General features: G+C 50.5%; 1 protein-coding gene across 1 annotated transcript; it reads right to left on the bottom strand.

Moving 5' to 3' along the window:
• Nucleotides 1-1,230: 1,230 nt before the first annotated feature.
• Nucleotides 1,231-24,141, bottom strand: SLC27A5 (solute carrier family 27 member 5). Its single transcript, XM_038752702.1, has 10 exons — nt 23,591-24,141; nt 19,576-19,785; nt 16,640-16,798; nt 14,390-14,514; nt 12,501-12,695; nt 11,222-11,312; nt 7,512-7,710; nt 6,807-6,904; nt 3,656-3,786; nt 1,231-1,742 (listed from the first exon to the last, which is right to left on the bottom strand). The coding sequence occupies exons 1-10, from the start codon at nt 24,102-24,104 to the stop codon at nt 1,566-1,568; spliced, it is 1,899 nt and encodes a 632-aa protein (XP_038608630.1). The 5' UTR covers nt 24,105-24,141; the 3' UTR covers nt 1,231-1,565.
• Nucleotides 24,142-24,974: the final 833 nt, after the last annotated feature.

The raw sequence follows: 24,974 nt of genomic DNA, 5'->3' as shown, positions 1-24,974 counted from the left end.
CTTGAAAGGATTGGAACGGCCTACCTTTCCTTGCCTTACTGAGAATGTAAGAGAGGAATATTCAATCAAAAATGTGAAAAACGCTTAGGGAGTTTAGGAAACAACAGTGCCTGAGATATCTAAACGGGGGGAAAATGTAGTTCTGGGAGAGGGAATTACTTTGAGGGCAGATTTGAATTGCGCTCTCCAGGACTGGACTGCCTGATGGGCTTGTCAACCGATGAGGCTGATGCCCACATTTGACGCTTTTTCGGCGAGGAGACTTCCGGGGGGTGAAGAGCAGGCAAAGGGGCATTCCTGGACAGGCTTGGGGGTCTCTGGGAGCAGGAATTCTTGGACAAAACGCCTGTTTCTCCCACTAGTTGAAGCAGAGTCCATGACGGATGGAAGCTGGGATGCCGGTAAGTAGAGGTGAGACTGGTTTCCGGAGGCAGAGGGTTGGCCCAGATAATACTAATAATAATGATGGTATTTGTTAAGCGCTTACTATGTGTGAAGCACTGTTCTAAGCACTGTGGGGGGATACAAGGTGATCAGGTTGTCCCACGTGGGGTTCATGGTCTTAATCCCCATTTTACAGATGAGGTAACTGAGGCACAGAGAAGTGAAGCGACTTATCCAAGGTCATGCAGCAGATGAGTGGCAGAGCCAGGATTGAAACCCAGGTTCTCGCATTATCCATTAGGCCATGCTGTGCTAGGCGCTTGGGAGCGTCCAGTACAACAGAGCTTAGCTGTCAGGTGGGAGCCGGGGTGGAGGAGAGAGGAGGGGGGCTGAGGGTCAGAGTTGGGGTAGAGGGAGACTCAGCTGGACGGGGGTGAGGAGGACAGAGAGAGGAGGACAACGAGATCCTGCAACATGAGGTTTCCCGCCACAGGAAAGGGAAATCAATCAATCCCTGGTATTTAATGAGCACGTACTGTGTGCAGAGCACTGAACGAGGAACTCGAGAGAGTCCGATAAAACAGAGTGGGTAGACACGTTCCCTGCCCACAACGAGCTTACAGTCTAGGAAACTGAGAAACGGAGTAGAAAAAAGGAAGGGATAAACCTTGTTTTGTTGTCTGTCTTCCCCTTCTAGACTGTGAGCCTGCCAAGCTAGCTCTCTTCCTCCCTTCAAAGCCAAGGTCACACAGCTGACAAGTGGCAGAGCCGGGATGCCAATCAATCAATCAGTCAATCGTATTTATTGAGCGCTTACTATGTGCAGAGCACTGTACTAAGCGCTTGGGAAGTACAAATTGGCAACATATAGAGACAGTCCCTACCCAACAGTGGGCTCACAGTCTAAAAGGGGGAGACAGCGTACCCTGGGGATGACCTTCCAGGGTTGCAATTCCGCACAGATGGGGAGTCCAGAAGATTAATAATTACTATTATGGTACTCGTTAAGCGTTTACTATGAAGCACTGATTTAAACGCTGGGATAGTAGATACAAGGTAGTTAGGTGGAGGGTGTCCAACTGGCGGAGTGGAGAGGGGTGCTGAGCCAGGGTAGCAAGGCCGTCGGGTGGCGGGGAGGGGGCAGGGGGGACTCCTGGGGAGTCCCCACTGGAGTGGAGGAATCATAGTCTCCATTTCCCGTCCAGGATGGCCTGGTAGATGTCCCGAGTCAGAGACTGGAAGGTCTTCTCCTTGTTGCTGAGGACATACAGGGGCTCCGAGATGGTCCCAGGGTCAAAGCCCTCCCGGACCAGCTGGGCCTTCACCAGCTTGAAGGTGCCTGTGGTCTTCAGGGCTTCCTGGCAGGGAAAAAAGAGCGTCCCCACCACCGGACTTCAGTTGTCTCTCCCAACTGCCTCACCATCGTTCCCGCTCCTTTGCTCTCTGACACTCTCTTCCTCCCCGCCACTTAGTAATAATAATAAAAATAATGATGCCATTTATTAAGCACGCTTACTACGTGCAAAACACTGTTCTAAGCTCTGGGGAGGTTACAAGGTGATTAGGTTGTCCCACGGGGGGCTCACAGTCTTAATCCCCATTTTCCAGATGGGGTAACTGAGAAGTGAAGTGACTTGCCCAAAGTCACACAGCTGACAATTGGTGGAGCCAGGATTTGAACCCATCACCTCTGACTCCAAAGCCTGTGCTCTTTCCGCTCACTTCACTTCTCTAGGACTAACATTCCTCCCCATTCTCTGTACCCCCGTCTCTCCGTTTACACCTCTACATCTTAGTTCCACCTCAGCCTCAGTTTCCCAATCCATCTCCCGGGGCCTCACGGTCCCACCCAGCCTTCTGGCTGCACATCTAGATAATAATGATGGTGTTCGTTAAGTGCTTACTATGTGCACTGTTCTAAGCGCTGGGTCTCCACTCCCTTCACCTCTGGGTCCCAGAGTGTTAGCTCTCCTTCCATCCTGAGTCTAGGGGCTGGGAGGGGATGGAGCCGGGCCGGAGGGGAAAGAGGGGAAGGGGCAGGCCGTCCTGTGGGACAGGAGGAAGCTCAAGGGAGAGAAGTGACCACAGAAAGGGGGCAGGGCAATGGGAGGGAGGGGGAAGCGGTCAGGTTAATAATAATAATAATAATGATGGCATTTATTAAGCGCTTACTATGTGCAAAGCACATTCTAAGTGCTGGGGAGCTTACAAGGTGATCAGGCTGTCCCACAGGGGGCTCAAAGTCTTAATATGTAACAGTCTCATAGGTAACTGAGGCCCAGAGAAGTGAAGTGACTTGCCCCAAGTCACCCAGCTGACAATTGGCAGAGCCTGGATTTGAACCCGTGACCCCTGACTCCAAAGTCCAGGCTCTTTCCACTGAGCCACGCTGCTTCTCAGGATGCAGGGCCCCTAGCTCTCTTCCTCCCTTCAAGGCCCTACTGAGAGCTCACCTCCTCCAGGAGGCCTTCCCATACTGAGCCCCCTCCTTCCTCTCCCCCTCGTCCCCTTCTCCATCCCCCCACCTTACCTCCTTCCCTTCCCCACAGCACCTGTGTATATGTATATGTTTGTATGTATTTATTACTCTATTTATTTATTTATTTTACTTGTACATATTTATTCTATTTATTTTATTCTGTTAATATGTTTTGTTTTGTTCTCTGTCTCCCCCTTCTAGACTGTGAGCCCGCTGTTGGGTAGGGACCGTCTCTATATGTTGAGACGTCCCTCCTTCCCCTCCCCACAGCAGCTGTATATATGTATATATGTTTGTATGTATTTATTACTCTATTTTATTTGTACATATTCATTCTATTTATTTTATTCTGTTAATATGTTTTGTTTTGTTCTCTGTCTCCCCCTTCTAGACTGTGAGCCCGCTGTTGGGTAGGGACCGTCTCTATATGTTGAGACGTCCCTCCTTCCCCTCCCCACAGCACCTGTATATGCGTATATATGTTTGTACGTATTTATTACTCTATTTATTTTATTTGTACATATTTATTCTATTTATTTTATTCTGTTAATATTTTTTTTTTGTTCTCTGTCTCCCCCGTCTAGACTGTGAGCCCGCTGTTGGGTAAGGACCGTCTCTATATGTTGCCAACTTGTACTTCCCAAGCGCTTAGTACAGTGCTCTGCACACAGTAAGCACTCAATAAATATGATTGAATGAATGAAGGGCCCGAGGGGAAAATGGAAACTGGGGGCGGGTGGAGGGAGGTGGGGAGGATCAGGGAGGGCCCCCTCCTCGGGACCCAACTCTCACCTGGACTCGGACGAAGTTCGGGGCAGCGAAGCCGGAGAGAGTCCGTCGGACGTGGGCGTACAACCGCTGCCCGTCGAAGGCCCGGCCTGGAGCCAGCTGCACCGCCATCATGCCAATCTTCCCTTCATACCCTGGGGTCCGGGGGCAGGGGTGGTGGTCCGTCCGGTCCGCGGGGAGGGACTGCCCACCCCCATTCCAAGCCACCTCCCCCGCTAAGGCCACATCAGTACTTCCACACCACACTGGAAACTACCGTAACACGACTGGGAGCCACCTGGAACTTACTTTGGGCAGAGCACTGTACTAAGCGCTTGGGAAAGTGCAATACGACAATAAAATGACACATTCCCTACCCACAGTGAGTTTACAGTCTAGAGGGGGAGGCACTGCCCAAAGTCACGTCACTTGAGTTCTCTGTGCCTCAGTTTCCCACTCTGTAAAATGAGGGTGCAATGTAATCCTACTCAAACTGTGAGCCCCTGTGTGGGACGGGGACTGTGTCCAACCGGACTAGCCCATATCTGCCTCAGCATTTAGTACAGTGCTTGGCACATAGTAAATTGCTCAACAGATAATATAATAAGAATGATCATTTTTTGGAAAATGGGGATTGAGACTGAGCCCCACATGGAACTGTATCCAATTTGATTTGCTTGTATCCACCCCAGTGCTTAGTACAGTGCCTGGCACATAGCACTTAACAGACACCATTATTATTATTATTATTATTGCACTCTGCCACTGTACACTGTACTCTCAGTACAGTGCTCCGCATGCATCTGGCCTCCTTACTGTGCCTCGTTCTCGCCTGCCCCGCCATCGACCTCCGGCCCACGTCCTTCCCATGGCCTGGAATGCCTTCCCTCCGCACATCCGCCAAGCTAGCTCTCTTCCTCCCTTCAAAGTCCTACTAAGAGCTCACCTCCTCCAGGAAGCCTTCCCAGACTGAGCCCCCTCTTTCCTCTCCCCCTCCCCATCCCCCCACCCTACCTCCTTCCCCTCCCCACAGCACCTGTGTATATATTTGTACAGATTTATCACTCTATTTATTTTACCTGTACATATTTACTGCTCTGTTTATTTTATTTTGTTAATATGTTTTGTTTTGTTCTCTGTCTCCCCCTTCTAGACTGTGAGCCCGCTGTTGGGTAGGGACCGTCTCAATGTGTTGCCAATTTGGACTTCCCAAGCGCTTAGTACAGGGCTCTGCACACAGTAAGCGCTCAATAAATACGATTGAATGAATGAATCTGGCGCTCGACCGACGCGATGGATGATGACTTTCTCCACCCAGAATGGGCCAAGGATCAGGGTTCATTGTACCCAGGGATCATCCAGGGACCAGAGAGAGGGGGATGAGTCCCTGAACCCCAGGGCATCGAGGAGGGACGAGGGCGGCAAGGCCATCTGGACACGGATCAGCTGCCCTAGCCCAGAACAAGACTTACGAGAGAGTTTGTTTGAACATCAAGCTATCTCTGTCCATCGGGGAGATTAAAGTCTAGAACAGGCTAAGAAGACATGATGTACCTCCCCCTCTCCCCACTCCCTGCCCATCATCCCTTCTCTCTCACAGACAAACAACAGGCCCCTACCTGTTTTGGGTATCTAGGCTTTTCCCTGGTTGGAGACAGGAGCCTAGATCAAAACCCTCTTTTCCTTTCCTTCCACCCCCCTCTCTCTCCCCGACTTGGTCTCTCTTTATTCATTCCCCTCTCCCGGCCCCATACCACTTTTTTAAAAAAATAATGGCATTTATTAAGCACTTACTATGTGCAAAGCACCGTTCTAAGTGCTGGGGAGGTTACATGGTGATCAGGTTGTCCCACGGGGGGCTCACAGTCTTTATCCCCATTTTACAGATGAGGGAACTGAGGCCCAGAGAAGTGAAGTAGCTGACAAGTGATGGAGCCGGGATTCGAACCCATGACCTCTGATTCCAAAGCCACTGAGCCATGCTGCTTCACTTATGTTCATAGCTGTCATTTATTATCTTAATTTCTGTCTCTCGCTCTAGACTGTAAGCTCATAGTGGGCAGGGAATGTGTCTGTTGTACTGTACTCTCCCAAGTACATCTTACCTCCTTCCCTTCCCCACAGCACCTGTATATATGTATATATGTTTGTACATATTTATTTATTTTACTTGTACAAATCTATTCTATTTATTTTATTTTGTTAGTATGTTTGGTTTTGTTCTCTGTCTCCCCCTTCTAGACTGTGAGCCCACTGTTGGGTAGGGACTGTCTCTATATGTTGCCAACTTGTACTTCCCAAGCGCTTAGTCCAGTGCTCTGCACACAGTAAGCGCTCAATAAATACGATTGTTTGATTGATTGAGTGTTTAGTACAGTGCTCAGCACACGGTAATCGCTCAGTAAATCTGATTGGCTGATTGACCGGATCAAGTGATTGCTAAAGACCCTCACCCCCCACTAACAAGGTCCAGGATTCTCACCCCCTCTAGACTGTAAACTCACTGTGGGCAGGGAATGTATCTGTTTATTGTTGTTTATTGTTTATTGTATTCTCCCAAGCGCTTAGTACAGTGCTCTGCATGCCAAGAAGCAGCATGGCATAATGGATAGAGCACGGGCCTAGGAGTCAGAAGGTCATGGGTTCTAATCCCTGCTCCACCATTTGTCTGCAAGTCTACGAGTGACCTCGGGCAAGTCACTTCACTGTGACTTCACTTCACTTTTAGACTGTGAGCCCACTGTTGGGTAGGGACTGTCTCTATATGTTGCCAATTTGTACTTCCCAAGCGCTTAGTCCAGTGCTCTGCACAGAGTAAGCGCTCAATAAATACGATTGATGATGATGATGAAGTCACTTCACTGGGCCTCAGTTAGCTCACCTGTAAAATGGGGATTGAGCCTATGAGCCCTACCTGGGACAGGGACCGTGTCCAACCCAATTTGCTTGTATCCACCCCCAGCGTTTAGCACAGTGTCTGGCACCTAGTAAGAGCTTAACAAATACCATGAATGAAAGGTTGTTCCTGTCCCAGCGGTTCAGTGGTCTCTGGGCCTGTCTCACAGCTGATCACCTGACTGCCTCCCCTCCCCAAAACCCCCAACTCCTCCCGTCCAAACGCGTCGTTCACGGAGGGTGGGCGTCCCCAGGGTGGCCAACCCCATCCTCCACCTACCGGGCACCGGGACCCCGTAGACATTGACCTCCTTCAGGAAATCCAGGCTGGCCAAGGTCGCCTCCACCTCCCGAGTGGACACGTTCTCTCCCTTCCAGCTGCCAGGGATTGGCCAGGGTCATTCAGAAAAATTACCAAGCCGAGAGATGCCCCCCTAAAAGCTCCAGATCCCCCAGCTTCTGTACCCCAGCTTGGGGGGAGACGGGTCGGACACGGGCCAGGCCTGGGCTCCTCCAGTGACCCCTCCAGTGTAGCCCAGAAGTAACTCGTCTCATGAGTTACTTTTTTAGACTGTGAGCCCACTGTTGGGTAGGGGCTGTCTCTATATGTTGCCAATTTGTACTTCCCAAGCGCTTAGTACAGTGCTCTGCACATAGTAAGCGCTTAATAAATACGATTGATGATGATGATGATGACGACTTTCTCCCTCCAGAATGGGCCAAGGATCGTTCTGCTTAGGGCAGCTAGAACGGGGGTGGTGACTCCCTGTACTCTGGGCTCTGGGGAGGGATGGAGGCCACCAGGCCATTTGGACACGTTGGACGCCCTTCCCGTCCAAGCCCCGGACAAGAGGTTGAAGGTCAGGGACCACCCGGGACAGGGCCGGCCCTTCCATGGTGGACCAGCCCGGACAGTCCTCGCTCCGGACCTGTCCTGGGGAGCGGCGAGGGGGAGGTGGGCCGGCCACCCCACCTCCTCTCTCACCGGAATGTGTCCCCGATGCGGTCCCGAAAATAGAGGAAGCCGTCGGCGTCCAGGGTCAGCAGGTCGCCCGTGATGAAGTAGACGTCCCCTTTTCGCCTCACGTCCCGCAGCAGCTTCTGCTCGGTCTGAGTGGGGGACCCCTTGTAGCCGTGGAAGGGGTTGAGGGTCGTCACCAGGGTCAGCAGCAGCCCGGTCTCTCCTGGACAACGGGGGAGTGGCCGACTCAAAGATGGGCAGGGGATGGACGGGGTGGCGGGGGGGAGGTTTCCAAGCTGAATTGTACTTTCCAAGCGCTCAGTACAGTGCTCTGCACACAGTAAGCGCTCAATAAATGCGATAGAATGAATGAGAAGGACACATACACCCACCCTTAAACCCACGACACTCACGTACACCTTCCTTCCTTCCTTCCTCTCCCCCTTGTCTCCCTCTCCATCCCCCCCATCTTACCTCCTTCCCTTCCCCACAGCACCTGTATATATGTATATATGTTTGTACATATTTATTACTCTATTTATTTATTTATTTTACTTGTGCATATCTATTCTATTTATTTTATTTTGTTAGTATGTTTGGTTTTGTTCTCTGTCTCCCCCTTTTAGACTGTGAGCCCACTGTTGGGTAGGGACTGTCTCTATATGTTGCCAGCTTGTACTTTCCAAGCGCTTAGTACAGTGCTCTGCACACAGTAAGCGCTCAATAAATACGACTGATGATGACGTACACATCTATTAATCGTATATTATTAACGGTTTATTTCTATCCCCCCTCTCTAGACTGTAAGCTTATTGTGGGAGGGGAACGTGCTTCCCAACTCTGCTGTACTGTACTTTTCCAAGAGCTTAGTACAGTGTCTGCACATGGTAAGCACTCAGAAAATGCCATGGGGGGTGGTGATGACACAGAAACAGAGATCAATCGTATTTATTGAGCGCTTACTGTGCGCAGAGCACTGTAGTAAGTGCTTGGGAAGTACAAGTTGGCAACGTATAGAGACGGTCCCTACCCAACAGTGGGCTCACAGTCTAGAAGGGGGAGAGATGCAGAGAGACACCCTGGGGGACGAGGGAGAATAATAATAATAATTGTGGTATTTGTTAAGCGCTTATTATGTGCCACGCACTGTACTAATCTCTGGAGTAGATACACGGTAATTGGGTTGGAAACAGTCCCTGTCCCACCTAGGACTCACAGTCTTAATCCCCATCTTCCAGATGTGGTAACTGAGGACAGAGAAGCGAAGTGACTTGCCCAAGGTCACACAGCAGACATGTGGTGGGGCCGGGATTAGAACCCAGGTCCTTCCGACTCCCAGGCCTGTGCTGTCTCCACTAGGCCATGCTGCTTCTCAAGTGATTGAAAGTGATTTGCGGGGACCAGGGGTGGAGAGGGGAGACGCTGGATAATAATAATAATAATAATAATGATGGCATTTGTTAAGCGCTTACTATGTGCGGAACACTGTTCTAAGTGCTGGGGGGGGATACAAGGTGATCAGGTTGTCCTACATGGGGCTCACTGTTTTAATCCCCATTTTACAGATGAGGTAACTGAGGCTCGGAGAAGTTAAGCGACTTGCCCAAGGCCACACAGCAGACGTGGCGGAGCCGGGATTAGAACCCATGACCTCTGACTCCCAAGCCCGGGCTCTTTCCACTGAGCCACGCTGCTTCCCTTTTCTTTGCGGCTTCGCTTGCCACTGAGCCATGCAGCTTCTCAGCATGGAAGAGGTAGCCAGGAAAGCCATACGGAAGGGAGAGAGGGAATCAGAACTGTGAGCCCACTGTTGGGTAGGGACTGTCTCTATATGTTGCCAATTTGTACTTCCCAAGTGCTTAGTACAGTGCTCTGCACATAGTAAGTGCTCAATAAATACAATTGATGATGATGATGGAACACGGAGACAGTCACACAGAGAGACAGGAAGAGATTCAGGAGGCCAAAGGAGCCAGAGAGACAGACACAGAGAGAGAGACTCAGAGACAAAGGGAGAGAGAAAACAGGAATGAACATGGAGAGAGGGAGAGATCAATTGAGAAGCAGCGTGGCTCAGTGGAAAGAGCCCGGGCTTTGGAGTCAGAGGTCATGGGTTCAAATCCCGGCTCCACCAATTCAATCAATCAATTGCATTTATTGAGCGCTTACAGTGTGCAGAGCACTGTACTAAGCGCTTGGGAAGTACAAGTTGGCAACATATAGAGACAGTCCCTACCCAACAGTGGGCTCACAGTCTAGAAGGGGGAGACAGACAACAAAACCAAACATACTAACAAAATAAAATAAATAGAATAGGTAGGTACAAGTAAAATAAATAGAGTAATAAATATGTACAAACATATATACATATATACAGGTGCTGTGGGGAAGGGAAGGAGGTAAGACGGGGGGGGATGGAGAGGGGGACGAGGGGGAGAGGAAGGAAGGGGCTCAGTGTGGGAAGGCCTCCTGGAGGAGGTGAGCTCTCAGTAGGGCCTTGAAGGGAGGAAGAGAGCGAGCTTGGCGGATGGGCAGAGGGAGGGCATTCCAGGCCCGGGGGAGGACGTGGGCCGGGCGTCGATGGCGGGACAGGAGGGCTGAGTAGGTGCGAATGAGGTTGTTGTTAATGTAACTTGGTGATAACAAGGGCCTTTTTCCCTGGGTGGGGGGCGGTGGGGGGGAGTCAGTCATGACCGGACTGGGAAGAGGGGTTGGGGGGCACTATAAGGAAGGTCGCTAAAGTGGGGGGGGGGGGGGTGTGACTTTGGGCAAGTCACTTCACTTTATTACTATTTATTACTATTATTACTATTACTACTGTTATTACTACTATTTATTACTATTATTTATTACTCTATTTATTTATTTATTTATTTTACTTGTACATTTCTATCCTATTTATTTTATTTTGTTGGTATGTTTGGTTCTGTTCTCTGTCTCCCCCTTTTAGACTGTGAGCCCACTGTTGGGTAGGGACTGTCTCTATGTGTTGCCAATTTGTACTTCCCAAGCGCTTAGTACAGTGCTCTGCACATAGTAAGCGCTCAATAAATACGATTGATTGATTGATTGATTGATTGATTCACTTCTCTGGGCCTCAGTTCCCTCATCTGTAAAATGGGGGTTAAGACTGTGAGCTCCCCGTGGGACAACCTGATCACCTTGTAACCTCCCCAGCGCTTAGAACAGTGCTTTGCACATAGTAAGCGCTTAATAAATACCATCATTATTATTATTATTATTATTGACTTCTCTGGGCCTCAGTTACCTCATCTGGAAAAACGGGGATTAAGACTGTGAGCCCCCCGTGGGACAACCTGATCACTTTGCAACCTCCCCAGCGCTTAGAACAGTGCTTTGCACATAGTAAGCGCTTAATAAATGCCATTATTATTATTATTTATCAATTGAAAGAAGAAAAGAGCCAGCGGGGACTTCCAGAAAGCGAAGCAGAAGTGCTGTGAGATGGAGAAGAGGTTTGTGTGGAGAGAGGAACTGACAGAGAAGGAGGCTTGGACAGCCCCCTCGGCTTCGGCCTTTCTCAGAGCCCCCCGGCCTGGTCAATCAATTACTCAATCAATCGTATTTATTGAGCGCTTACTGTGTGCAGAGCACTGTACTAAGCGCTTGGGAAGTACAAGTTGGCAACATATAGAGACAGTCCCTACCCAACAGTGGGCTTACAGTCTAAAAGGGTCCAAACGCCACCCCTCCTCACCTCCGGCCGGGCGTACCTGGGCCCACGGGGACACAGCGGCCTTTGCTGTCCCTCACTGGCTCCTCCTTCTCCATGTCAAACTGGATCAGCTCAAAGGGGCAGAGCATCTTGGAGAGGAGAAACCCTGGAGTCAGAGTGGGTGAGGAGAATGGGAAGAGGCTGGATTCTGAGGGGACCGAGGTGTGGGGGCCACAGGGAGGGCCCTGATCACCTTGTATCCCCCCCAGTGCTTAGAACAGTGCTTTGCACACAGTAAGCACTTAATAAATGCCATTATAGAGGGGTGGAGACCCCGGAGTGGGATGGAAGAGGCTGGATTCTGATGGAACCAAGGCGTGGGGGCCACAGGGAGGGCCCAGGGAAGATAGAGGGGTGGAGACCCCGGGGAGGGATGGAAACTGAGAGGGGCAGGGGGAGACAGAAGGGATAGGGGAGACCATCCATTCATTCATTCATTCATTCATTCAATCGTATTTATTGAGAGCTTATTGTGTGCAGAGCACTGTGCTAAGCGCTTGGGAAGTACAAGTTGGCAACATATAGAGATGGTCCTTACCCGACAGTGGGCTCACAGTCTAGAAGGGGGAGACAGAGAACAAAACAAAACATATTAACGGAATAAAATAAATAGAATAAATGTGTACAAATAAAATAGAGTAATAAATACGTACAAACATATATACATATATACAGGTGCTGTGGGGAGGGGAAGAAGGGACGTTTCAACATATAGAGACGGTCCCTACCCAACAGGGGGCTCACAGTCTAGAAGGGGGAGACCGAGAACAAAACAACACATATTAACAAAATAAAATAAGTAGACTAAATATGTACAAGTAAAATAAATAAATAGAGTAATAAATATGTACAAACCAGAGAAGGGCTGGAGGCTGGGAGGGACAGGGAAGGACAGAGGGGTGGGGAGACCAGGGAAGGACTGGTGCCTGGGGAAAGCCAGAGGTGACAGGGGGATGAGGGAGGAGCTGGAGGATGTGAGGGATGGGGGGACACAGAGGGAAGACCCCGGGGAGAGGCTAAAACCTGGTGGGAGACCGAGGTGATGGGGGGATGCTCGATCCTGTGGGGTCAGGGGAGGTCAGAGGGGTGGGGACCTCAGGGAGAGCTGGACCCTGGGGAAAGACAGAGGTGATGGGGGGATCATCATCATCATCAATCGTATTTATTGAGCACTTACTGTGTGCAGAGCACTGTACTAAGCGCTTGGGAAGTACAAGTTGGCAACATATAGAGACAGTCCCTACCCAGCAGTGGGCTCATGAGGGAGGGACGCTCACCCGATAAAGGAAGGAGCTCTTGCCCACGGCGCCCAGCTTGCCGGTGTAGTTGATGAAGCCGATGTTGCCCTCAGTGGAGCCGTAGAATTCGCACACCCGCACGGGCCCGAAGCGGCTCAGGAACTGCTCCCAGACCTCCGGCCGCAGCCCGTTCCCCACCGCCAGCCGCACCGGGTGGTCCCTGTCGTTGTCCCGCTGTGGGGAGAGGCCCCCCACCGGGTCCCCGGCCCTCGGGGTTGCTGAGTGGATCACCCACCCCCAGTACCCGGCCACCCGCTCCCTGGTCTCCTTCTGTGGGTAATTCCGGCCTGAGCCGGGGGCCAGTTGAAGGCGAGTGTCCAGCCGGTCACACACATGCTGAGAAGCAGCATGGCTCAGTGGAAAGAGCCCGGGCTTTGGAGTCAGAGGTCATGGGTTCAAATCCCAGCTCTGCCAATTGTCAGCTGTGTGACTTTGGGCAAGTCACTTCACTTCTCTGCGCCTCAGTGACCTCATCTGTCAAATGGGGATGAAGTCTGTGAGCCCCCCGTGGGACAACCTGATCACCTTGTAACCTCCCCAGTGCTTAGAACAGTGCTTGGCACATAGTAAATGCTTAATAAATGCCATCATGATTATTATTATTATTATCCCAGGACCACCCAGGTACCCGGGATCACTCACCCCTCTTCCCCCCAACACACACACACCCTTCTGCCCAGGATCCACAGGAGGAGAGAGTGCCAAGAGGAACGGAGCAGTAGGCATATGCTCCATTCATTCATCATCAATCGTATTTATTGAGCGCTTACTATGTGCAGAGCACTGTACTAAGTGCTTGGGAGAGGACAATACTGCATTAGAGAAGAAAAGGTTGGGGGCAGAAAGTCAAGCCATCCTTCCCCCTCCTTCTCCCTCCCAAAGGAGAAGGGCAGGGGCAGGGTCTCCTAATGATAATAATTGTGGTATTCGTTAAGCGCTTACTATGTGCCAGGCACTGTACTCAGCGCTGAGGTAGATTCAAGGTAATCAGGTTGGACACAGTCCCTGTCCTACCTGGGGCTCACAGTCTTCATCCCCATTTTACAGATGAGGTCCCCCTTCTAGACTGTGAGCCCACTGTTGGGTAGGGACTGTCTCTATATGTTGCCAACTTGTACTTCCCAAGTGCTTAGTACAGTGCTCTGCACACAGCAAGCACTCAATAAATACAATTGATTGATTGATTGACACCGAGGCCCAGAGAAGTGAGTTGACTTGCCCAGTGTCACACAGCAGACTAGTGGTGGGGCGGGGATTAGAACCCAGGTCCTTCGGACTCCCAGACTAGGGCTCCATCCAGGTGAGACACAGCCCCTGCCCCACATCTTAGACTAGCTCAGAGTCTAAGGAGGAAGGAGAACGGGGATTTAATCCCCATTTTATAGATGAGGAAGCTGAGGCACAGAGGAGCAAAGTGACTCGTCCAAGTTCTACAGCAGGTCCGTGGCAGAGTCGGGATTCTGACTCTCTATCCACTAAGCAGCGTGGCTTAGTGGAAAGAGCCCGGGCTTTGGAGTCAGAGGTCAGGGGTTCAAATCCCGGCTCTGCCAATTGTCAGCTGTGTGGCTTTGGGCAAGTCACTTAACTCCTCTGAGCCTCAGTTACCTCATCTGTAAAATGGGGATTAAGACTGTGAGCCCCCCGTGGGACAACCTGATTACCTTGTATCCCCCCAGCGCTTAGAACAGTGCTTTGCACATAGTAAGCGCTTAATAAATACTATCATTATTATTATTATTATCCTGAGCGCTTTCCATTAGACCCCTCTGGTGGCCAGCGGGATTGGGGTGGGGCAACAGAGGCGGGGGGCTGGAGGCCTGGTGGTCCTGCAGGGAGGTGGTGGGGGGGGGAGGCGCAACGTAGGTTACCTGGGGGGTGGCACACAGGTAGCGCAGGACCTCTCCCACATACTGGATGACAGTGACACGGTGCCGACGACAGTCATCCCAGAATTGGGAGGCCGAGAACTTGGGGCTCAGCACACAGGGGATCCCTGGAGAGGTGGCAGGCGACTGTAAGCCCCTCAATACCAGGGTCCGGGTCGAATTCCCGCTTATACATTCTTTCCCAGCGCTTAGTACAGTGCTCTGCATGCAATAAGTACTTCCTTCTGCGTTGCTCTGACTTCCTACCTTTATTCATCCCCCCTCCCAGCCCCATGGCACTTTGAGGTGGATAGGCAACAACTGGAGATTTCTGAGGAGGGGGAGGTGACATCAATCCATCAATCAATCGTATTTATTGAGCGCTTACTGTGTGCAGAGCACTGTACTAAGCGCTTGGGAAGTACAAGTTGGCAACATATAGCGGTCCCTACCCAACAGTGGGCTCACTGTCTAAAAGGGGGAGACAGAGAACAAAACCAAACATACTAACAAAATAAAATAAATAGAATAGACATGTACAGGTAAAATAAATAGAGTAATAAATCTGTACAAACATATATACAGGTGCTGTGGGGAAGGGAAGGAGGTAAGATGGGGGGGATGGAGAGGGGGACGAGGGGGAGAGGAAGGAAGGGGCTCAGTCTGGGAAGGCCTCCAGTGACATGTCCTGAACGTTTCTATAGAAAGATGATCCAGGCAGCAGAGTGAAGTATGGACTGGAGTGGGGAGAGGCAGGAGGTTGGGGGGTCAGCAAGGAGGCTGATGCAGTCATCTAGGCGGGATAGGATGAGTGACTGCATTAACGTGGTAGTACATTGGATGGAGGGGAAAGGGCCGATTTTAGCCATGTTTTGAAGGTGGGACCAACAGGATTTGGTGACGGATTGAAATCCCTGCTGTTCTCTCTCCTCCATAACCAGGCCACTGGGCACGAGCTGCCCCCAACACTGTGCTTCTCTGGGAAGTGGCAAGACTGCACCCCAGCCTTGGGCACCGAGTGGGGAGACCCGAGGGAGGGTACAGCGCTTAGTACAGCGCTTCCTTTTCCAGCCCAGCCTGCACCCTCCGCTCCTCCGCCGTTAATCTCCTCACTGGGCCTCGTTCTCGCCTGTCCCGCCGTCGACCCCCGGCCCACGTCCTCCCCATGGCCTGGAATGCCCTCCCTCTGCACATCCGCCAAGCTAGCTCTCTTCCTCCCTTCAAAGCCCTATTGAGAGCTCACCTCCTCCAGGAGGCCTTCCCACACTGAGCCCCCTCCTTCCACTCCCCCTCCTCCCCTCCCCATCCCCCCCCCCACCTTACCTCCTTCCCCTCCCCACAGCACCTGTATATATGTATATATGTTTGGATGTATTTATTACTCTATTTTATTTGTACATATTTATTCCATTTATTTTATTTTGTTAATATGTTTTGTTTTGTTCTCTGTCTCCCCCTTCTAGACTGTTAGCCCACTGTTGGGTAGGGACCATCTCTATATGTTGCCGTCTTGTACTTCCCAAGTGCTTAGTACAGTGCTCTGCACACAGTAAGCGCTCAATAAATACGATTGAATGAATAGAATGGTGCTTGGGACATAGTAGTGCCTGGAATGCCCTCCCTCTGCCCATCCACCAAGCTTGCTCTCTTCCTCCCTTCAAGGCCCTACTGAGAGCTCACCTCCTCCAGGAGGCCTTCCCAGACTGAGCTCCTTCCTTCCTCTCCCCCTCGTCCACCTCTCCATCCCCCCATCTTACCTCCTTCCCTTCCCCACAGCACCTGTATATATGTATATATGTTTGTACATATTTATTACTCTATTTATTTATTTATTTTACTTGTACATATCTATTCTATTTATTTTATTTTGTTAGCATGTTTGGTTTTGTTCTCTGTCTCCCCCTTTTAGACTGTTAGCCCACTATTGGGTAGGGACTGTCTCTACATGTTGCCAACTTGGACTTCCCAAGCGCTTAGTCCAGTGCTCTGCACACAGTAAGCGCTCAATAAATACGATTGATGATGATGATGATAGTAAGCGCTGAACGAATACCATAATTATTATTATTACACCAGAGCCCCACTCAGCTCCCCTGCCCCCGTTGCTCTGTCCACCCCCGTTGGCCCGGGTGGTCCGTCTCTCCCCCCGCCCCCCGCACTTCTCGGGGTCCGGCCGGACAGGAGGAGTGGGAGTAGCTGCACCTGCTCAGCATCCGCCCCATCTCCCGGCCCTGCCCACACGTGCCCGCTTACCCATCTCGATGCAGCCCATGAGCCCCACGAACAGGGCAGAAGCGTGGTAGAGCGGCAGAGCCGTGTAGACCACGTCCGTCCTCGAGACCCCGCACAGGTACAGCGTCCCGGAGGTCTTCAGCACCTTACTGTGTGTCAGAACCGCTGGTTTGGGGAGCCCTGGAGGATGAGAAATGGGTGGGGGTCTGAGGCCTGGGAGCTAGGAGAAGCTGGGGAAGGACGGGGGGCATTAAACTGGAAGTTCTGGAAGCATCTGAGGAGGATCTGCACATAGTAAGCGCTCAATAAATACGATTGATGATGATCTGAGGAGGGCCAGGGGGCTAGGGTTGAAGCTGTGGGCCTGGGGAAGTTGAGGATCTGGGCCTCTAAACAAGAGAAGCCCCTAAATACGATTATTACTACGATTGTTAATAATACTGTGCTGCCTTGACTTACTCCCTTTATTCCTCCCCAACTTCCAGCCCCACAGCACTTATGTACATATCTGTCATTTATTTATATTAACGTCTATCTCCCCCTCTAGACTGTAAGCTCGTTGTGGGTAGCGGATGTGACAGATTGATAGAATGTACTTTCCCAAGCGCTTAGTGCAGTGCTGTGCACACAGTAAGTGCTCAATTCATTCATTTGCGCGATTGTATTTATTAAGCGCTTACTGTGTGCAGAGCACTGGACTAAGCGCTTGGGAAAGTAGCAGCGTGGCTCAGTGGAAAGAGCCCGGGCTTTGGAGTCAGAGGTCATGGGTTCGAATCCCGGCTCTGCCAATTGTCAGCTGGGTGACTTTGGGCAAGTCACTTCACTTCTCTGGGCCTCAGTTCCCTCATCTGGAAAATGGGGATGAAGACTGTGAGCCCCCCCGTGGGACAACCTGATCACCTTGTAACCTCCCCAGCGCTTAGAATAGTGCTTTGCACATAGTAAGCACTTAACAAATGCCATTATTATTATTATTATGGATAGATGAGTGGGGGAGACTGGTACTTTGGAACAGGGTGAAGATCAAAAGAAATACTTTATCTTATTATTATAATATAACATTATTACATCAATACTTCATATTATTATTTATATTATTATTATACAGTAATATATATTCCCCAATATCTATGGGCAGGGAATGTGTCTGCCATATTGTTCTACTGTACTCTCCCAAGCGCTTAGCCCAGTGTTCTGCATGCAGTAAATGCTCAAACTGACTACCCCTCAGCAGGTCAGGGGACCAGAATCCGGGGAGCCCAGGGAACATAATAATAATAATAACAATAATAATAATATTTGTTAAGTGCTTATTACGTGCCAAGAAATAATAATAATAATAATAATAATAATAATGGCATTTATTAAGTGCTTACTATGTGCAAAGCACTGTTCTAAGCGCTGGGGTAGATATAAGGTAAGCAAGTTGTCCCACATGGGGCTCACAGACTTAATCCCCATTTTCCAGATGAGATAACTGAGGCACAGAGAAGTTAAGTGACTTGCCCAAAGTCACACAGCTGACAAGTGGCGGAGTCAGGATTTGAACCCATGACCTCTGACTCCAAAGCCCGGGCTCTTTCCACTGAGCCACGCTGAGTACTGTTCTAAGCACTGGGGTTCATTCATTCATTCATTCAATCGTATTTATTGAGCGCTTACTGTGTGCAGAGCACTGTACTAAGCGCTTGGGAAGTACAAGTTGGCAACATATAGAGATGGTCCCTACCCAACAGCGGGCTCACAGTTTAGAAGGGGGAGACAGACAACAAAACAAAAGATATTAACAAAATAAAATAAATAGAATAAATATGCACAAATAAAATAGAGTAATAAATACGTCCTAACATATATACATATATACAGGTGCTGTGGGGAAGGGAAGGAGGGACGTCTCAACATATAGAGACGGTCCCTGTGCAACAGCGGGCTCACAGTCTAGAAGGGGGAGACAGACAACCAAACAAAACATATTAACAAAATAAAATAAATAGAATAAATATGTACAAATAAAATAAATAGAGTAATAAATACGTACAAACATACATACATATATACAGGTGCTGTGGGGAGGGGAAGGAGGGACGTCTCAACATATAGAGACGGTCCCTACCCAACAGCGGGCTCACAGTCTAGAAGGGGGAGACAGACAACAAAACAAAACATATTAACAAAATAAAATAAATAGAATAAATATGTACAAATAAAATAGAGTAATAAATACGTACAGACATATATACATATATGCAGGTGCTGTGGGGAGGGGAAGGAGGGATGTCTCAACATATAGAGATGGTCCCTACCCAACAGTGGGCTCACAGTCTAGAAGGGGGAGACAGACAACCAAACAAAACATATTAACAAAATAAAATAAATAGAATAAATATGTACAAATAAAATAGAGTAATAAATATGTACAAACATATATATGTATATATAAGTGCTGTGGGGGAGGGAAGGAGGTAAGGTGGGGGGATGGGGAGGGGGAAGAGGGGGAGAGGAAGGAAGGGGCTCAGTTTGGGAAGGCCTCCTGATTGATACCGGGTTGATACACGGTAATCAGGGTGAACACAACCTGGCCTGCATGGGGCTCACGGTCTTAATCCCCATTTTCCAGATAATAATAATAATAATAATAATAATGGCATTTGTTAAGCGCTTACTATGTGCAGAGCACTGTTCTAAGCGCTGGGGGGGATACAAGGTGATCAAGTTGCCCCATGTGGGACTCACAATCTTAATCCCCATTTTACAGATGAGGTAACTGAGGCTCAGAGAAGATGAGGCCCAGAGAAGCCAAGTGACTTGCCCAAGGTCACCCACCCGGAGGCAGGATTAGAACTCACGTCCTCCACCTCCCAGGGTCGTGCTCTATCCACTACGCCACGCGTAAGAGGGCTGTGAGGGAGGGAGGGGAAGAAGAGCCCCGTGTCCGTGGGTACCGGGGCCGCCCTCACCTGTGGTCCCCGAGGTGTAGATATAGAAGGCGGCGGAGTCTTTGGTGACGCCCTGACGGAAGGCTGGGGAGATGGGTTCGGGGGACGCAGCGTCCACGTGGCCCAGCAGCGGCTCCACTCCCGGCAACGAGGACGAGGAGCTCAGGAAGAAGACACGGACCCCCTCCTCTCGCAGCGTCGGCAGGATCTCCTCCAGCGCGTCGCTGAACTCTGTCAGCAACAGTCAGTCAATCCATCCATCAATCAATCAATCAATCGTATTTATTGAGCGCTTACCGTGTGCAGAGCACTGTACTAAGCGCTTGCGAAGTACAAGTTGGCAACATAATCCATCAATCGGCCGTGTTTATGGAGCGCTTACCGTGCGCAGTACTAAGCACTTGGGAGAGTATGAGAAAACGGAATTGGCAGAGGTGTTCCGGGAGAGTACGATAGAACGGACACATTCCCTGCCCACGACGAGCTTATAGTCTAGAGGGGGAGACGGACACTGATGTAAATAGATACATTTCAGCTGTGGATAGAAGTGGTGCAGGGCTTGGAGACGGGGATGAATACAGGGAACAAGTCAGGGTGACGCAGAAGGGAGTGGGAGAAGAGAAAAGGAGGGTGAAGTGAGGGATGGCCAAATAGTAAACCCTTGGGAGAGTACAACAAAACAGAATTAGCAGGCGCACTCCCTGTCTGTAACGAGCTTACAGTCTGGGATGGCGGGGAGACGTTTATATGAATAAAGAAGTGATTTATGATATAATATATCATCATCAGTCGTATTTATTGAGCCCTTACTGTGTGCAGAGCACCACAATAATAATAATAATAATAATAATAATAACGGTACTTATAATAATAATAATAATTTTGGTATTTGTTAAGCGCTTACTATGTGCAAAGCACTGTTCTAAGCGCTGGGGGGGATACAAGGTGATCAGGTTGTCCCACGTGGGGCTCACAGTCTTAAAATCCCCATTTTACAGAGGAGGTAACTGAGGCACAGAGAAGCGAAGTGACTTGCCCAAAGTCACACAGCTGACAAGTGGCAGAGCCAGGATTTAAACCCATGACCTCTGACTCCAAAGCCCGGGCTCTTTCCACTGAGCCACGCTGTGCTCTCCCTACTTGTTAAGCTTACTCTGAGTCAAGCACTGTTCTAAGAGCTGGGGTAGATTCAATCGTAATTATTGAGTGCTTACTATGTGCAGAGCACTGTACTAAATGCTTGGATACAAGCTAATCAAGTTGAACACAGACCCTGTCTCACGTGGGGCTCACAGTCTTAATCCCCATTTTACAGATGAGGTAGCTGAGGCACAGAGAAGTGAAGCGACTTGTCCAAGGTCATGCAACAGACGAGTGGCGGAGCCAGAATTGGAACCCAGGTCCTCGCATTATCCACTAGGCCATGCTGTACTAGGCGCTTGGGAGCGTCCAGTACAACAGAGCTTAGCTGTCAGGTGGGAGCCGGGGTGGAGGAGAGAGGAGGGGGGCTGAAGGTCAGAGTTGGGGTAGTGGGAGACTCAGCTGGACGGGGGTGGAGAGGACAGAGAGAGGAGGACAACGAGATCCCGCAACATGAGGTTTCCCGCTACAGGAGGGGGAAATCAATCAATCCCTGGTATTTAATGAGCATGTACTGTGTGCAGAGCACTGAACGAGGAACTTGAGAGAGTCCAATATAACAGAGTTATAACACAGCGAGCTTACAGTCTAGGAAACTGAGAAACGGAGTAGAAAAAAGGAAGGGATAAACCTTGTTTTGTTGTCTGTCTTCCCCTTCCAGACTGTGAACCCGCCAAGCTAGCTCTCTTTCTCCCTTCAAGGCCCTACTGAGAGCTCACCTCCTCCAGGAGGCCTTCCCAGACTGAGCCCCCTCCTTCCTCGCCCTCTCCATTCCCCCCGCCTTACCTCCTTCCCTTCCCCACAGCACCTGTATATATGTCTATATGTTTGGACGTATTTATTACTCTATTTATTTATTTATTTTACTTGTACATATCTATTCTATTTATTTTATTTTGTTAATATGTTTGGTTTTGTTCTCTGTCTCCCCCTTCTAGACTGTGAGCCCACTGTCAGGTAGGGACCGTCTCTATATGTTGCCAACTTGTACTTCCCAAGCGCTTAGTACAGTGCTCTGCACACAGTAAGTGCTCAATAAATACGATTGAATGAAAGAATGAATGAATGAGCCCATTGTTGGATAGGGATTGTCTCTCTCTGTTGCCAAACTGTACTTTCCAAGTGCTTAGTCCAGTGCTCTTCACGCAGTAAGTGCTCAGTAAATACGATTGAATGAATGAAAAGCTTGCCGAGCCCCCCAGAGGGCTGGGGAGAGTCACAGGGAGGAGCAGGGGGTCAACTAAATCCCCCAGCCCGACTCCAGCTTTCCATGAGAGGAGGCAAAGCTCCGGTCCTGAGGGCCACGAGATGCATCTGCAGATCGTGATTCAGTCCAGACTGTTCGCTCAAGGACACAAGCGTCCCAGGGGACACACAGACACACACACACACACACACAGACACACGCAGCCCCCTTCCACTGGCCCCCAGAGTGTCCGATTCAGGGGCCACCGGACCCGGACTAAGGCATGCAGACTGGCTCACTCAGACACCCCGGAATGTGCCCACATAGGCTCCCAACACATCGGGACGGGGAACCGTCTCTATATGTTGCCAACTTGTACTTCCCAAGCGCTTAGTACAGTGCTCTGCACACAGTAAGCGCTCAATAAATACAATTGATGATTGATGATGATGATGATCGGGGAAAGGTAAGCGCAAACACGGCCGCTGAGACCAGAGTTTTGATCTTTGATCTTTGAACCTGAACTCTGGGCCTGGAGAGTCTTGTAAACTCCGTTGTGCTGCTGTTTAGGTGGAGAATTTTGATGCCCTAGCTCCGTCTTCCAAGACCCCCCAACTCCACCTCCTCCAGGGAGTCCTCCTTGTTTAATCCCCCATGCCCCAAATCAGATCAACCCAACGATGACCTCTGAGCCCCATCCTTCACTTATAAAGACTAGGAGTGCTTAGTACAGTGCTTAACAAATACCATAATTATTATTACCCCACCCTATGATGTGGCATATGGGTGATCTCCTCCCAGTGCCCGCCCCTTGCCCACTGGTTACCAGGACCTAAGGGTGAGGGCATGGTCCTGCCTGGGGCCCTGATCCCTCTGCAGCCCCCCACTCCTGGACCAGAGAAGAGGGGGCTTCACTGACACGGATCCAAGTGCTCTCCATGTATCATGGCATAGTGGACAGAGCGTGGTACTAGGAGTCAAAAAAACCTAGGTCCTAATTCCAGCTACACCACATGTCTGCTGTGTCACCTTAATAATAATAACAATAAATGTATTTGTTAAGTGCTTACTACATCCCAGTCCTCCTCTTCCTCCCCTGCCTAATCTTCCTCCTCCTCCTCCTGGTCCTTCTCTTGAGGATGATGATGGTTTTTGTTAAGCACTTACTACACGCCCAGCTCTGTTCTAAGCGCTGGGGTAGATGCAAGGTAATCAGGTTGTCCCACGTGGGGCTCGCAATCTTCACCCCCATTTTACAGATGAGGGAACTGAGGCATAGAGAAGTTAAGTGGCTTGCCCGAGGTCACGCAGCTAAGTGGCAGAGGCGGGATTAGAAGCACAACCTCTGACTCCCAAGTCTGTGCCCTCTTCACTAAGCCACGCTGCCTCTCTTCCTCCTCCTGGTTCTCCTCCTGGTTCTCCTCTTCCTTCTCTTCTTCTTCCTCCTGTCCTCCTCCTCCTCCTCTTTCTAGTTTTCCTCTTCTTCTTCCTCCTGGTTCTCCTCCTGGTTCTCCTCTTCCTTCTCTTCTTCTTCCTCCCGTCCTCCTCCTCCTCCTCCTCTTCCTAGTTTTCCTCTTCCTCTTCTTCTTCCTCCTGTCTTCCTCCTCCTCTTCCTCCTCTTCCTAGTTCTCCCCTTCCTCCCTCTGTCCTCCTCTTCCCGGCCTTCCTCCTCCTCCACCTCCCCCTCCATCCCCCTCCTCCCTAACTCACCCTGATCGGCAAGGACCACCTTGGCCTCACTGGTCCTCACGGCGTGACTCAGAGCCCGGCCCCGGACGTGCCAATTCAGGCAGGCCACGACGCAGCCCAGCTTGGCCAGGGCCAGGGTCACCCAGACGTACGGGGCCCCGTTGGGCAGCAGCACGGCCACGCAGGTCCCGGGCTCCACGCCGGCCGCCCCCATCAGCGCCCGGGCCGCCTGGCTGCTCCGCCGGTCCAGCTGGCCGAAGGTGTGAACGCGGCCCCGGCACAGCAGCAGGGGCAGCTGAGGGTTGCGCCGGGCCTCGCCCAGAAAGCGCTCCAGCACCGTGACCGGGGGGCGACGGGACAGCCGCACGTGGCTGTGCAGGCCGTGCCGCAGCAGGGCCAGGATTATGGCCAGGTCCGCCACCTCCAAACCGGACCACAGCCAGGCCAGCAGCAGCAGCAGCAGCAGAAACAGAAGCGGCCAGGGCAGCAGGACCGCCAGACACGCGGCCGGCAACAACAACCAGGACCTCCTCATGGTGGGACCTCCAGACGGGCTCCAGGCGCTTGGGTCTGCGGGGAACAAGAAGGAGAACCCTAAATTGCCCCCGCCCCCTGTCCCCTGCCCCTTTCCCAAAGTGAGGTCAACAAATGATTAACCCAGAGCAAACTGGAGGTTGCCTCTCTGGAGTTTTCCTTCCACAACCCTGGTACCCCCTGCCTCCATCCTCGCCTCTCTTCCTCTCCGCCATTCCCTCCTTATAATAATAATAATCATATAATGATGGTATTTGTTAAGCGCTTACTATGCGCAAAGCACTGTTCTAAGAGCTGGGGAGGATACAAGGTGATCAGGTTGTCCCATGTGGGGCTCACGGTTTTCAACCTCATTTTACAGAAGAGGGAACTGAGGCTCAGAGAAGTGAAGTGACTTGCCCAAAGTCACACAGCTGACGAGTGGCAGAGCCGGGATTAGAACCCATGACCTCTGACTCCCAAGCCCGGGCTCTTGGTCTAACGTGCTCTATTCTGCCCAATCCTCCCTGGACCTCTTGGACTCCGTAGACTATAGTATTCACTGAGCACTTACTCTGTGCAGAACTCTGTGCTGGGAGTGAACAAAACAGTCGAGTTGTTTTTGACCACCACAAGCCTAAGACCGAGAGAGGGAGGACAGATGTTAAAATAAATTCCAGAATGGGCTATCCTCAATCAATCCATCAATCATATTTATTGAGCGCTTACTGTGTGCAGAGCACTGTACTAAGCGCTTGGGAAGTCCAAGTTGGCAACATATAGAGACAGTACCTACCCAACAATCAATCAATCAATCAATCGTATTTATTGAGTGCATACTGTGTGCAGAGCACTGTACTAAGGGCTTGGGAAGTACAAGCTGGCAACATAT

Source organism: Tachyglossus aculeatus, chromosome 10 (genome assembly GCF_015852505.1).
Source record: "Tachyglossus aculeatus isolate mTacAcu1 chromosome 10, mTacAcu1.pri, whole genome shotgun sequence".
Lineage (NCBI taxonomy): Eukaryota > Metazoa > Chordata > Mammalia > Monotremata > Tachyglossidae > Tachyglossus > Tachyglossus aculeatus.
This window is presented reverse-complemented; position numbering and strand designations above follow the sequence as displayed.